We start from the raw sequence: 16081 nt of genomic DNA, 5'->3' as shown, positions 1-16081 counted from the left end.
AGCTGTATGCCAAAATCATCAATATTAAAACAATAAAAGGCTTGAACTACTTCAGTTGGTGTGTAATGAATCTAAAATATATGAAAGTCTAATGTTTATCAGTACATTACAGAAAATAATGAACTTTATCACAATATGCTAATTTTTTTAGAAGGACCTGTATGTGCAGATGATAGTTAACCTTCTGGAGGTTTCTTCCATTTGCAGCACTTTACCAATCTGAGCTTCATGGCAGAGTGGCCAGAAAGAAACCTATCCTCAGTAGTTTGCAAAAGAGCACCTAAAGGACTTTTAGACTGTGAGAAACGAGATTCTCTGGTGTGCTGAAACCAAGATTGATGTTTTGCAGGGGCGTATCCATAGGGGAAGCGGCTGCTTTGGGTCCCGAGCTCAGAAGGGGCCTTACTATATTCTATGCCTGTTTTAGGCATAGAAAAAAGTCTAAATGTAAGACAACTAGGAAGTGGTCTTACATTTAGAAGCGGCGGTGAATCTGCCAAAGTTATGAAGAGGCCTGTCTACCACCAGTTTGGGGGTTTATTAAGACTGCCATCTAAAACGCCGGTCTTAATAAATGTGCCCCTTTATTGTAAGGACACCCTTAACAGTAATATAACATGACATTATATACAGAGACACTGTAGGAAACGGACAGAGCGACTGCTGGGCCCAGTCATTTCTTGTTACACCACAGTATTTTTGGTCTCATTTCGAAGCGTCCTGTACGGAGGAAACTAGGCACTGCTCATCACCTGCCCAGTGCCATCTCTACAGTGGAGCATGATGATGGCAGCTTCATGCTGTGGAGATGGTTGTTTTTTTTCAGCGGCTGGGACAGAGAGACTGGTCAGGGTTGAGGGAAAGCTCAATGGAGCAAAGTACAGAGATATTCCTGATGAAAACCCGATCCAGAGTGCTCTGGACCTCAGACTGAGCCGAAGGTTCCCCTCCAACAAGACAGTGACCCTAAGCACACAGCCAAGACGCAGGAGTGGCTTATGGACAACTTTGTGAATGTGCCCGAGTGGCCCAGGCAGAGCCCTGACGTGAACCCAATATCTGGAGAGACTTGAAAATGGCTGTACACTAAATGTTCCCACCCAACATGACAGAGCTTGAGAGGATCTGCAGGGAAGAATGGCAGAAAATCTCCAAATCCAGGTGTGCAAACCTTTTGGCATCATACCAAAGAAGACTAAAGGCTGTGATCAATGTCCAAGGTGCCTCAACAAAGTCCTAAGTAAAGGGTCTAAATAACTGTGTCAATGCATGATAGATATATAGACAGATTTTTTAGTCTTCTTTTTGTTGAGCATAGCATCAAATAGATATATAAAGATACTATCTTCTTTTACAACTCATATTTGAATATATTCATGTATGTCTGTCAAAATGTAAATTTTGCTGAGCTTTTATTATCAGGAGTAGTGTGAATATGAACTGTTATTCTGCTAGTGAAGTGCTCTGTGCATTCCGCTTCTTCACAGCCCCTTCTCTCTGTTCTGAATGACAGCTAGCATCCAACCAGGAGACCCCTACAGCTGTCAGTGGGAGGTGATATGAAACATCTCAATGAAGAGAGCTCTCCACAGTGAAGCACCTCCTCCAGGGCACTTGCAGAAGCAGCTCCTAAAAGTTCATATTCACATAACTCCTGATAATAAAAGCTCTGCAAAAGGTATGTTCTTCCTGATCTTTCCCGCCACTGTTTTTTGCATGGTCAAAACTCCTTTTACTCTCATGTCTGATAATTTCACTGTCATCGTTTGTCTATTACAGCGACTTGGTGTACAATTTGATGAATTTGCTGGAGAGTCATTTTATAGAGAAAAATCACAAGACGTCTTGAACCTTTTGCGAATCAAAAACATTCTTAAGATTACAAAGTAAGAGTGTACTGTAAATGTTTGTTTTACACTTTAGATTTTATTATAAGATATTAAATAAATAATTTCTGCTATATTACCCGGTATATATTTTGATGAACTGTTTTCTATTGGAATGTGAAAATAATGAAAAATGGTTAACATCTGTCTGAAAGAAATAAAAGAAATCTAGAGAAAATTAGATCCACCGTGATGGGGTTTGTGTCAATTATCTGACATTTATTGTATGAATGCCCAGTTGCCAGAATAACAGACGACATGGCAGCAACAGCAATTAGCCATAGCATGTGTCCTCAACTAGCTGCCCCATTCATTCAGGGGGCACAGGACCCCTGTTTTGAAGATTGTTGGGGATCCTAGTGGTCGGACTCCTAACGATCAGTTACTGTTTAGTGCATGTGCGGTGAACAGAGGAGACCTCACATGGTGATGATTTGCCTGATCACAGGACCCTCCATCAGCAGCCATTTTGTGGACAAGGCATCTCTGTGGACTGAACAAAAGATTTGTGTGGACTGAACAAAAGATTTTCTTCAGAAATATATAAAATGGCATAGAATTTCTACAAAGGTTATATTAGTAAGTACCGTATAGCCGTCTTACCAATGAGTATCCAGATAGCAGCCAACCGTTTTAAAGTGTAACTGTCGTTTCAGTATAAAGAGTCTTCTTAGCAGTGCTCTAATTGAGCATTACTAAGGAGAGTCTGTCCTCAGTCTATTAAATCAGATAGGGATGGGCAGTGATGGTTAGGGCACACGTATAAAGTCAGGGACTGCGGTAGTGACAATAGTCACAGACAGGTGTCTTCAGCGCTCAGTAAAGCGCTAAAGACAGACTACTCTTAGCAATGCTCTGAGTATGCCTGAAAAGACGCTTTACAACCTGTTTTCAAGGGGAAAGAAACATAATTCACTAATAAAGAATATTACAAAAATGTTTAACCCTCGACCCATTCCTGGCAGATTTTAAACTGGGATTATTTTCTTAACCTTGGCTTGGCTAAATAAAGCACCTCTATTTCATGACAGATTTGCTTTAAGAGTTAGGGCTCATTCAGACGGCCGTAAGCTGTCCGCAAAAATGCGGATCCGTTCCCATATACTTCTATAGGGTCCTTTTCTTCCATTGCACAGCTCAGCAAACAAAATGAAACCTGTCCTATACTTGTCAGTGAAAATCAGGACATGGCCCCATTGAAGTCTAGAGATCAGCAAAAAACTGAATGCAATCCTTTTTTTTTCGGACATGCTGAACTGTCAGCAAAGAAACGGATCCGCATTTTTGCGGACAGCATACGGCCATCTGAATGAGCCCTTAACATAATTAATTTTGCATATATTGAGTGATTTCTGTGCTTTTTATCAGTTTACAATAATTGTAGTAAGTTATAAGCATACGCCATGATTTGATCTGCAAAGCATGTATAAATGGTCACTGATAATGGGTCTTTCTATTACAGAGAAGGTACAGGAGTGGTAGACCTGACAGACAATGGAGACATGTCGGCTTATTCAACAGTGATGCGAAGCGATGGGACATCTCTGTACATTACAAGGTATGAGTATTGATGCAAGAATACTTGCTTTTGGAATTATTGGGTGGTTTGTTAGTTTTTATTCACAGCATAATTAAGTGATGTGCTCAAAATGGCAAACGTAAAGTTGGAAAAAGTTAAGAATTTGTAATTACTTTAAAGGGGTTGTCCATGATATTTTAAAATTGATCGGTGAACAGGAAATGTCTCAAGATAATAAAATAAGCTATACCGTACTCTCTTTTTAAATGTCTCACCATTCAGGTCCGGGCCATTTCAAGTGGTGATGTACCTTTTCATCTTTATGTGACAGCTGCAGCCAATCTCTGGCCTCAGCCGTCACATATGTATGAATGACCTGTGATTGTCTGCAATTTGTATGGCAGTTTTTAGGCATGAATGGTGCGTGACCATTGAGGCCACCTAAAGAGGACTTGAACATCACTTCTGGATTGCGGGGACTGGACTGGTGACGCAAGCTGGCAGCACAATTTAAAGGTGGGTTTAGGTTATTTTATTAATTTATGATGTTTCCTGCTAATAGACTCATTTTAAAATATTTTGGACAACCTCTTGAACACAAAATGCTACAAGGGGGTTATCTGGGCTACAGATATTGATGACTTGGGGTCCATTAACACATCCGCAAAACACGGAAACTGGCAATGTGCGTTCCGCTGGCACTTAATAGAAAATGCCTATTCTTGTCCGCAATTGATGCTAAGAATAGGACATGTTCTATTTTTTCCGGGATCGGAATTGCGGACCCGGAAGTGCAGGTCCGCATTTCCGGATTCGGGCAGCACATCGTGCGGCCCCATAGAAATTAATGGGTCCGCAATTCCGTTCCGCAAAATGCAGAATGGGATTGCGGGCATGTGAATGGAGCCTTATACTGAGGATAGGTCTTGGGTCTTTGGGTCCGACACCTGGCATCCCCACCGATCAGCTGGAACTATACAGTGTATGGAGTAGAAGAAGATGCCTCTGTACACTTGTAGTTTCCAGCGCTGAATAGGAACTGAGCTGCAGTACCTTGGCATTGCCATTACACAGTGTTTGGAGTGCTCTGTTTACTTTACAGACATTTGGGGTTATTTATCAAAGTGGTGTAAAGTAGAACTGGCCTAGTCTTTCATTTGTGACAGCTCCTTTGAAAGGACGAATCTGTTTGCTATAGGCAACTAAGCCAGATCTCCTTTACACCTGCTTGATAATGAACCTAATTGTCTTCTAACTACTATATAGCTACTGGCGCTGCACCAGTCCAAAACAGTCGATAGTTGGGGTACCAGGTGTCGTACCCCTAAACAATTTGATAGAAGATCTATCCTGATAAGTCATCAATACCTGTAGCCCGGACAGCACCTTTAACGGGAACCTGTCATGTGGATATTTGATTATAATCTAACTAATTATATACAATCATTAACTACTAAAAAGTACCTTAGATGTATTCACTTACTGATGTGACAGATGGTTACCTCATAATACTGTATACACACAAAGATGCCGCATGCTAATGAGCTGATTTAAGTCCGACGTGAGGTCATAGAGTCCAGCGTATATTTAATTCAGAGCTATAGCCACTCCCCTGCCCACCTGCTGCTGATTCATTTGGAAAATAACTGTCAATCAGCAGCAGGTGGGCGGGGAGAGTCAGGAGCTCATAAATATTCAGGACTCATCATTATCAGCTGGAGCTTTTCAATACAAGATGTTGGCAGATTAACTGGGTCATTTAAAGAAAGTGACCCAGGATTTTGCTAACAGAATCAGTCACTTATTTATGTTGCCCTTAGTTAGGACACCACAAAACTGGTGACAGGTTCCCTTTAAGTTGTTTTAAATGATAAAAATGAGCACAAATCCTTGCTGATTACTGATTTGTCTGCTCCTTTAATTTTTTTTGTGCAATTTATTTCCAGAGACATAGCTGCTGCAATTGACAGAATGGAGAAATACAACTTTGATGAAATGGTGTATGTGGTATGTATTTAGTTTATTCACATTGTTTTATTATTACCCAAATCTAAGTAGTTTGGTTCTGTGCACTAAATATTTCTTATACTAAGACTTCCTAGTCACATGGATCACATTTCTTCCTCATTTCGGTTGTTTGAATCTGAATCTCTTGACCTTGTCTGGAGCATTTATGCATGAAGGCTGGAATCGCACATTTTTTTATGGCAGTTTCATGATCCTGAGTGAATTCAAAGTAATGAGAAATACACTCATTGACAACAGAAAGGAGTTGTCAGAATTGAATTAAACTTTCTATATGTAAATGTAATGATGTGTAAATGATAAAATATTAGAGCGAATGTTTATTGGGAAAAAACTGTACAATTGAATGGAGGCTCTAGTGCCCTGTTGGGCTGCCTCTAGCCTGGATACAAGATGAGATACAGTTGGGCATGGAGGCACACAGGTTCTGTATGGTATCCTGCAGCTCAATTGCCCACAGATGTTCGGGCCAGTTGTCCCATAAATGCTCGATTGGCGATTAATGTGGCGACTGGGCAGGCTAAGGAATTGTCCTACAGAAAAATGCCAGTTGGGAGTCCTTCATGGGAACCTACACTTGCGAGCCACAGGCTGTCCTGAACATATCATTGAGCTGTTAGTGTTTCTCATATCATTACTAGGAGTGGCCGACTGTCATATGCAATGGCTCTCTAGATGATCACACCAGCATTTGGAGCAGTGGGACACTGCAGGGCAAAGGCAGGATTGAAGAACTCTCCACAAGATCTCCATGCTCCCAACACCACCGTCGTCTAATCCCAAACAAAACCTGAATTTGTTGCTAAAGACAATACAGTTCCAGTCTCTAGCAGTCAGGGTTTCTCGTTCATGACGACACTGCAGACTAAGGCAACGGTGGCTGGCTGTCAATGGCAGAACTTGTTATGGGTGCCGTGTCACCTTGTCCTACCTGGAAATGGTCCGGGCAGAGACAGGGATGTGTAATGAAGGTGCCAGCTGTGTCTGGATGGTGGACAACAAAACTGAGGGAGCTGCCAGTGCTTGTTGGCGGATCAAACAATCCTTTCTACTTGTAGTCTGTGTGGCCCATCTGGGCCTGTTCGTGCTCCCAATAGGGGTGGGCGATATGGCCTAAAAGCTATATTGCAATATATATTGCATATCGCACATGCTTAAAATTATATCGCGATATATTGTTTTCTATATTTTTTTTTTGGGGGGGGGTTAAACTTTTTTTTTACTTTATTAATCATTGGTGGCAGTGGCCACAGGGTCCCCCCCCCCCACCCCCCCATCATTGGTGGCAGTGGGCAGTGCGCCCCCCTCCCCAGTATTGATCATTGGTGGCAGGGCCCCCCCCCCCCCACATCATTGGTGGCAGCAGCAGTTCCGATCGGAGTCCCAGCAGTGTAATGCTGGGGCTCCGATCGGTTACCATGGCAGCCAGGACGCTACTGAAGTCCTGGCTGCCATGGTATGTCAGTGAGCAGCATTATACTCACGTGCGCCGTGGCCGCCCGGAGCTCCTTCTTCTGTCTGTGCGGCGCATTGCTAATGCTTATAGCTCACGTGCGCCGTGGCCGCCGGGCGCTCCTTTTTCTGTCTGTGCGGCGCATTGCTAATGCTTATAGCATTATCAATGCGCCGCACAGACCTATGAGAAGGAGCGCCCGGCGGCCACGGCGCACGTGAGCTAAAGGCAATGCGCCGCACAGACAGAAGAAGAAGCGTACGCAAGTATAATGCTGCTCACTGACATACCATGGCAGCCAGGACTTCAGTAGCGTCCTGGCTGCCATGGTAACCTATCGGAACTGCCGCTCCGTGATCATATCGCAGTCCAGCGATATGCACAAAATCCATATCGTGGCACAAATTTATATCGCATATCGCCTATACCGCCCAACCCTAGCTCCCAACACCTCCTACCAGCTAGATCACAACGTACTAGATGGCGGGCAATTTGTCGAAATGACCATATTGCTACAGGGCATCGGGGGAAGCACTTTTACACCCTCCTGTGGCAAGACCCAGTGTCTAATTAGACCACACCTGTAATCATTTACAGATCTGCCTGAGGGTGCGGCCACACGGTCAGGTTTCCTGATGCAGTTTCGGAAGTCAAAATTAGGAGGGGATCATAAAAGGAGAGAAAGTATACAGGACAGATAAGACTTCTCCTCTTTTTCAAATTCACTCCTGGCTTTGTCTTCCAAAACTGCATCAGAAACCTGACTGTGTGGCCACACGTTGAGATTCAATTCCCATCTCAGACAACGGGGGCATATCACTCTGATATGCCCCCATTGTCTCATAGAAGTGGGTCCCACCTCTGGGACCCGCACGTATCTTGTAAACTGAGCAGGCTAAATACACTTCCCACATTGTCCCCCCATTCACTCACTTTGTGTACATTGTATGGAACATGTGCTGCAGTCGCCTCACAAATTGTCAGTATTTGACATGACAAAAGCATGTGCAATGTATGAATGTCCCTTACATTAAGAGTGAAGGGTGGCACATACATACAGTCATGTGAAAAAATTAGGACACCCTTTGAAAGCATGTGGTTTTTTGTAACATTTTTAATAAAAGGTTATTTCATCTCCGTTTCAACAATACAGAGAGATTAAAGTAATCCAACTAAACAAAGAAAACTGAAGAAAAGTCTTTTCAAGATCTTCTGTAAATGTCATTCTACAAAAATGCCTATTCTAACTGAGGAAAAAGATAGGACACCCTTGCCCCTAATAGCGAGTGTTACCTCCTTTGGCTGAAATAACTGCAGTGAGACGGTTCTTGTAGCCATCTACCAGTCTTCGACATCGGTCTGAGGAAATTTTACCCCACTCCTCAATGCAGAACTTTTTCAGCTGTGAGATGTTTGAGGGGTTTCTTGCACGTACAGCCCTTTTCAAGTCACCCCACAGCATCTCAATGGGATTCAAATCTGGACTTTGACTTGGCCATTCCAGGACTCTCCATTTCTTCTTTTTCAGCCAATCTTTGGTTGATTTACTAGTATGTTTTGGGTCATTGTCATGTTGCATGGTCCAGTTCCGCTTCAGCTTTAATTTTCTAACTGATGGTCTCACATGTTCTTCAAGCACCTTCTGATACACAGTAGAATTCATCGTGGATTCTATGATGGTGAGCTGACCAGGTCCTGCTGCAGCAAAGCAGCCCCAAACCATGACACTTCCACCTCCATGCTTCACAGTTGGTATGAGGTTCTTTTCTTGGAATGCTGTGTTTGGTTTACGCCAAACATGTCCTCTGCTGTTGTGTCCAAATAATTCAATTTTGGACTCATCTGTCCAAAGAACATTATTCCAGAAGTCCTGGTCTTTGTCAACTTTATCTCTGGAAAATGTCAGTCTGGCCTCGATGTTTCTCTTGGAAAGCAAAGGTTTCCTCCTTGCACACCTCCCATGCAAGTTAAACTTGTACAGTCTCTTTCTGATTGTAGAGGCATGTACTTCTACATCAACAGTAGCCAGAGCCTGCTGTAGTTCTCGAGATGACACTTTTTGGAGACCTCTTTTAGCATCTTGCGGTCTGCTCTTGGGGTGAACTTGCTGGGGCGACCAGTCCTGGGCATGTTGGCAGTTGTTTTGAAAGCCCTCCACTTGTAGACTATCTTCCGGACAGTGGAATGGCTGATTTCAAAATCTTTTGAGATCTTTTTAAATCCCTTCCCAGACTCATAGGCTGCTACAATCTTTTTTCTGAAGTCCTCTGACAGCTCTTTTGCTCTCACCATGGTGCTCACTCTCACTTCAACAGTCAGGAGCACACCAAACTAAATGTCTGAGGTTTAAATAGGGCAAGCCTCATTCAACATGCAGAGTAACGATCTACTAATTATGTGCACCTGGTGTGATATACCTGTGTGAGATCTGAGCCAATTTAAGAGGGAATACATGTGAGGGTGTCCTATCTTTTTCCTCAGTTAGAATAGGCATTTTTGTAGAATGACATTTACAGAAGATCTTGAAAAGACTTTTCTTCAGTTTTCTTTGTTTAGTTGGATTACTTTAATCTCTCTGTATTGTTGAAACGGAGATGAAATAACCTTTTATTAAAAATGTTACAAAAAAACACATGCTTTCAAAGGGTGTCCTAATTTTTTCACATGACTGTACATGCAAGGGTGGCACCGTGCTAATGTTTTTATGCAGTGGCACTCAGGTCAGTGGGTGCTGAGTAGACAAGTGTTTTTTTTGTTGGTAAAGCGCTATTATTAATGAATAACAGGGCTGAAAAAAACGTACATCCCGGGAACCCACTTAAAAGGAATGTAACACCTACAGTATGTTGTTTTTTGTTTGTTTTTTTTTTTGCAGTTTTTAATTTTCTGATTTCAGATTTTTTTTTTTCTGTTTTCCTATTTCTGTTTTCTGTACATGCTTATGGGCCAGCGCCATCTTCCTTGGGTTTGTTAACAGCATTTAGGGAAATGCTTTACAGCAGGCACATAAACTGAATAGATCAAGGCTGACCTCTGCGTCTGAGTATTTTTTTGCCATGCTCTGTGACCTGAGGTCATTGTGCAGGGAGTGGATAAGCTGTGACAATCGCCTGTTGTGAGCGGTGGATCCAATGTTTAACAACTCTATTTAAACAATAGGTAATTTTCTGATGGCACATTTCCTGAAAATTGTGGTGATTTTAGTCACTGTGGGCTCCCAGTAATTGACAATTTAGATACCTTTGTCACATTTCAGAACAGTATCTGTTGTCTCTATATACGAACTCTGGTAAAGGGTAGTTGGCTCTTAATTGTAATTGCGACCATTCTGTCTTACATTGCGTGCTGACTTGTAACTAATATGTTTTATTTGCCTTATTTTAACTGAAGACGGATAAAAGCCAACAAACCCATTTTCAGAATTTGTTCAAAATTTTGAAGATGCTCGGAAAAGATAAAGTAGACCGGTGAGTGCGTATTATATTTTCGTAGTTTTGTATAGAGCACACCTTTAGGGTCCATTCACACGTCCGTTGTTTGTTTCCTGATCTGTTCCGTTTTTTGCGGAACAGATCTGGACCAGATCTGGACCCATTCATTTTCAATGGGTCCTGAAAAAAAACGGACAGCACAATGTCAGATTTTTTTTCAGGACCCATTGAAAATGAATGGGTCCAGATCTGGTCCAGATCTGTTCAGCAAAAAACGGAACAGATCAGGAAAGAAACAACGGACGTGTGAATGGAGCCTTAAGCTGCAGACTTTTATAACCGTACACAAGGAGGGATTGCCATATGCAGTATGAAGAGATGACACTGTTGTCACATTTATTCTGCCGTTATATGATGTGTTCTGAGTAGCAGCTTAGCTTTAAAGGGAACCTGTCACCAGGATTTTGGGTATAGAGCTGAGGACATGGGTTGCTAGATGGCCAGTAGCACATCCACAATACCCAGTCCCCATAGCTCTGTGTGCTTTTATTGTGTATAAAAACCGATTTGATACATATGCAAATTAACCCGAGATGAGTCAGAGCTTGAAAATATGACTCTTCTGTGCTCACACAAGTAAGATATGACTCTTTTTTATGTTAATTTGCATATGTATCAAATCGGTTTTTATACACAATAAAAGCACACAGAGCTATGGGGACTGGATATTGCGGATGTGCTAGCGGCCATCTAGCAACCCATGTCCTCAGCTCTATACACAAAATCCCGGTGACACGTTCCCTTTAAGTTGTCATGCACGACAGAATGTAACCAATTAACATCTGGCAGTTTGGAAATTTTGGGAATTGTAGATTACCAATATAGGCAGATGTATGGTGAGGTCTACTTTTACATGCTTGCCTGTTCTAAAGCTGGGACCACAAATCATCAGTATCAGCAGACTTGTAACTGCCTCACACCAAGCCTTCTTAACCACTTCAGCCCCGCTAGGTGAAACCCCCTTCATGACCAGAGCACTTTTTACACTTCGGCACTACACTACTTTCACCGTTTATCGCTCGGTCATGCAACTTACCACCCAAATGAATTTTACCTCCTTTTCTTCTCACTAATAGAGCTTTCATTTGGTGGTATTTAATTGCTGCTGGCATTTTTACTTTTTTTGTTATTAATCAAAATGTAACTATTTGTTTGCAAAAAAATGATATTTTTCACTTTCAGCTGTAAAATTTTGCAAAAAAAACGACATCCATATATAAATTTTTCGCCAAATTTATTGTTCTACATGTCTTTGATAAAAAAAAAATGTTTGGGCAAAAAAAAAAATGGTTTGGGTAAAAGTTATAGCATTTACAAACTATGGTACAAAAATGTGAATTTCTCGTGCATGGCATTGGGGGACACAGCACCATGGGTATATGTCCAACTACCACTAGGAGGCACTAGACACAAAAAGTGTTGGCTCCTCCCAGGTGGGCTATACCCTCTCCACAGGCACGAGGCTATTCAGTTTTAGTCTAGTGTCCGTAGGAGGCAGACCTGTCCTGCTTTTTTGCAGGTTCTGCTGTTTATTTTTATTGTTTTTTTTTTTCTCTCTTCCGCAGGTCGGTTTTTTTCCACCGTTATACCTGCTGCAGGCTGGGGCTCCATCGTGTTCCACTTTAGTTGCCCCCCCTGCGGGCGCGTACTTCGGTACCATCGCCGGTCACCCAGTCCCCACGGACTGCATCCGCAGTGGCTTGCCGGCATTCCCACGGTTCCCGTGTTGAGTCTGCCGAAGGGGTGACCGTGCTGCGCCCGAAGACATCGGATGGTGAGTATACTCCCCTGTCCCTGTGTCCCTGCCCCAGGGTTAGGTTCCCTTCTGTGGCCAGGGGGATGGGATCCACCTTAGCTGGGGGTCCTGGGGAGCCTCTTCTTTCCTCCTAGCCAACCCCCCCCCCCCCTCCTGGGGGGGTTATATTCATGTTTTTCCTCCCTTCTTTTCCCCCTCGGTTGGTCTTTTCTCTCCTCCCTGGCCACAGTCTCTCCCTGGCTTCCCCGCTACTTTAGTCCCCGGCTTCTGCCGGGACTAGGCCTCATCTTCTATGGCCTGTCCCCGGCTCCCAGGTGCTCCTGTTTGCCCTGATCTGCCTATCCCCAGGTGTCGCTTCTCCCCCCCTACCCTACTCACCTATTTTTATGGTCCGGTGGGCCCTCTGTCGGCCGCGGTTCGCCCCGCCCCCCTTGCTCCATTCCCGGCCGCCTCATAAATCGAGGCCCCGGCTTTTGGGCCTGCTAGGCCGCAATCTTCCCGGCCCCTCCCCCTTGCTTCCCGGGCTTTTCTGAGCCCCGCCCGGCCCTCGGGAGGAGCCTATCTCCTCACCCTTTCCTGGGCTAACATGTTTTTTCTGTTGGAGGGGGTGGTTAACCCCTCGATTGCTTCATGTCCCCTGCAGCCCTACTGACCACCTCTTTTTTGGGGAACAGCTGCTGCTGCACCTCTTTGGGGGAACACTGCGTCCGGGTCAGGATAGGACAGCCTCTGCTGGCTGCTTTTCGAGCATCTCTTCTCCCAACAGCTCCTCGGTCGCCACGTGTTTTCACGTGCGTCCGCTGTCTACAATGGCTGCCATGTGGTCATCCTGTCCCTGCTGGTGTGCAGTACCTCTTCCCAGATCCCATTGTTTTCCCTGAACAATCTTTTTGTGTAGGTTCCCCATGAATGGGTCCCTCCGTGTCAATGCCATGGGAACCTTGGCCGACTCTCCCTGGCAGTGTCGCTGGAACGCTACCAACCCAAATTGCGGCCACCTCTGCCCTCCCAGGGTCCTCCCTGCAGATGGGGCATGCTCAGTTAGGGGTACCTGCACCCGGGTTCGGCGAGGGGTAGCTCACAGTACACCCTCGGGTGGTCTCAACGGGGTCCCACCCCTCCTCGGCATCCTCGGATCCCCCCCAGGACAGGCCTGAGGCTGGTGACGAATCCTTCCTGTCACCCCATCCGTTGCCTCTGGGGACACCTCTGCACCGATTCCCTCGGAACAGAGCATCAGGCGGTCTTCCTCCATATAGAAGCCCTCTGGGAGGTCAAGACTACGTGCACGGAGGAACCTCTCCTACCTAAACAGGGTTGGTATCCCCTCTAGTGGATTTTCGGATGGTGCTCCCCTGACCGCACAGGTATTCAACCGCACAGGTAAGGCAGCCGTCCCCGTGTTTAGCATACTGAGTCACCTACCCGGTGTCTGATACGTACGCCTTCTCCTTAACAGGGGGGTTCCTGCACCACTGCCATAGGCTGTCCCTGACAAGCCTTCCTGGTTCCCCTATACCAGGGGCTATCCTCTACACATTTGAGAGTGTTTCCGTGGGGTCCCCATCCTGGTGTTGGTGTTCGCCACTCTACCTCATTACAGGGAGTTCCTGTTCTGGGCTAGCGGTTAGCTCGGCTATCGCCTCCTGTAGGTTGGTGAGTTCAGAGCAATTGTACAGCCGCCTTGCCCCTTTTCTTAGGTAGTGTACCTACAGAAGCCATTACTCCTGGCTGGCTCTATGGTGTTCCATACAGCACTATTTCTCCCTTCCGGGTGAGATATACAGGCCGCTTCAATTGCCGTTGCAATTGCACCTGTCTGTTCCCAGCCACTTTGCTCCTGTCATAGGTGGAGTACCTACACCATCTCCTGATGCTGTAGCCGATTCCCCTGGCTTGGCGCTATGGTGTTCCATGCGACACTATTTCTCCCTTCCTGGCGAGATATACAGGCTGCCTTTAATTGCCGCTGCAATTGCGCCTGTCTGTTCCCAGCCAATTTGCTTCCTTCACAGGTAGAGTACCTACGCCATCGCCGGTGCTGTAGCCGATACCTCTGGCGGGCTCTGTTGTGTTCCATGCGGCAACATTTCTCCCTACGGGCGGAATATAGAGGCCACTTTCAATTGCCGTAGAATTGCCCCTGTCCGGTTCAGTTACCTGTCTGTTCCCTGCCGCCTTGATCCCTTAACAGGTGGAGTACCTGAGCCATCTCCGGATGCGGTAGCCGTTCCTCCTGTCCGGCTTTATGGTGTTCCATGTGGCATTTTCTCTCCTTACAGGACGAGATATTGAGGCCTCCTCCTATTGCCGTGGCCATTGCACCTACCTCATCATAGTGTGCACCAAACGGCCATCTTACTCCCTTCATGGGTAGAGTCCCTGAACCGTCTCCGATGCTGCAGCCGTTCAACCTGTCTGGCTTCTAGGGTGTGCTATGCGGCCCTGTTTCTGTTGCCATTGCACCTACCTGATTGTGGTGTGCACCTGTCTTGTTCTTTGTGGTACCGTGCGGCCCTACTGGGTTCCATTGTTAACGCGGTTGCTGTTGCACCTCTCTGGGTCTAGGGTGCACCATGCGGCCACATTGCTTCGATCTTAAATGTAGTTCCTCTAACACAGCCATATTTCTACTTTACAGGTTGTGTACCTGTACCCTCCGTATGCTGTCTCATTCCCAGATGCTGTGGCTATGTTTCCACTCTCCTTAGTTGGCAACATGCAGCCACTTTACCCATATTTTAGGCGTGTGTTTGTAGTACCCCAAGCGCTGGGCCCTGTGGTGCGGTCTGTAGCTCAGACAGTTTCTGTATCACTGGGTGTTTTCTGCCCACGGGTTCTAATCTGTGCTGCGGATGTTGATTCCATCCATTCGGTTCTTCCATACATCTGCCACTCCTTTACTGTCGCGCTCATTGGTCTCCTTGTACCTCTCAAGGCACTGTCTGCACCAGGCCCCCTTCGTTCAGCGTGTGCATGGTTACCATGTCTGGCAGGTGTGGGCCAGCCCAACCCCCACCTTGTCGGTCTACTGCTACTTCTGGTAGCTCCAGTATATGACTGATCTGTCTGATCCGGCGGGTGGTCCTCATTCAACCACGCTCCCTACTCCGTGGCCAGGTGGTTGTTGGCCTTCGTGCTGTAGTTGCTCTTGCCTTCTCTTTACGGTACTACGGTATGCTGTGCTCCGCGTTACCCCATGTTATAGGGGAGTACTCGCGTTGTTTCCTAATTGCTGAGCGGCCCATTCCTGGTGAAGTACAAGGATCTCCACTGGATCTTCTACCTTGTTTGGACACGTAGCTGGTGGCATCGGCCGCGGCTGCGGTTTTCTGTCATCGCTGGATGTCCGCCACACGGAATCCTTCTGGGTCCACGGCTTTTATCATTGCTGGACGTCCTCCCTGATGGGTCAAGGACAGGACCTCTGAGCGCCACACACACCTGTCTGAATTTTCAGCTGATTGCTCTGGTATCGGACAGGGCCCCGTAGTTCCTTCTGGGTCCAGGTGTTTTCGGTATTCCCTTGTATTTTCTGCTTAATTGTGCTACATGGCGGAGGGGCAGTCCTCTTGGACCTTGCCGTTGTCTGCACCTGTCTGGTGCTTTCTCCCCCCTGGAAGTTTTCTGTATGCCGGTCGCAGCTGGTTTCTACATTTCTATGTAGGCTACCCCGGTTTTTTCATGGCGACTTCTGCATTCCTTATGCATATGGATGTCTGTCGTTTTGTGGTACATCCCGAGCTGCTGTACTTGCCCTCTCTGGGACAATGTTTAAGGTTTGCTGGTCAATATTCTTGGTACGGCTAGTTGTCCATGGCCAATGCCCCTTCCCCTATGGTGGTTTCTTTTCGCCTTTCCTGGATATTCTGGCTTGCGTTGTCTTCTGGTGGTTCAGCTCCTGGTTCCTTGTGAGCCCATACTGGGTACTCCTTTCTGGAGTCCCTGTCC

At 45.7% G+C, this 16081-nt stretch overlaps 1 protein-coding gene across 1 annotated transcript in view; it reads left to right on the top strand.

The window, feature by feature from the left end:
* Positions 1 to 16081, top strand: part of RARS2 (arginyl-tRNA synthetase 2, mitochondrial) — a 70188-nt gene that overhangs the window by 27304 nt on the left and 26803 nt on the right. Inside the window, exons 10-13 of the mRNA XM_044292482.1 lie at positions 1780 to 1886; positions 3349 to 3444; positions 5352 to 5412; positions 10274 to 10350. Of these exons, the coding sequence (XP_044148417.1) occupies positions 1780 to 1886; positions 3349 to 3444; positions 5352 to 5412; positions 10274 to 10350 (341 nt within the window). The remainder of the gene's footprint in view (positions 1 to 1779; positions 1887 to 3348; positions 3445 to 5351; positions 5413 to 10273; positions 10351 to 16081) is intronic.

Source organism: Bufo gargarizans, chromosome 4, assembly GCF_014858855.1.
Source record: "Bufo gargarizans isolate SCDJY-AF-19 chromosome 4, ASM1485885v1, whole genome shotgun sequence".
Lineage (NCBI taxonomy): Eukaryota > Metazoa > Chordata > Amphibia > Anura > Bufonidae > Bufo > Bufo gargarizans.
The sequence above is the reverse complement of the archived record's forward strand: the minus strand, read 5'-3'. Positions and strand labels throughout refer to the sequence as shown.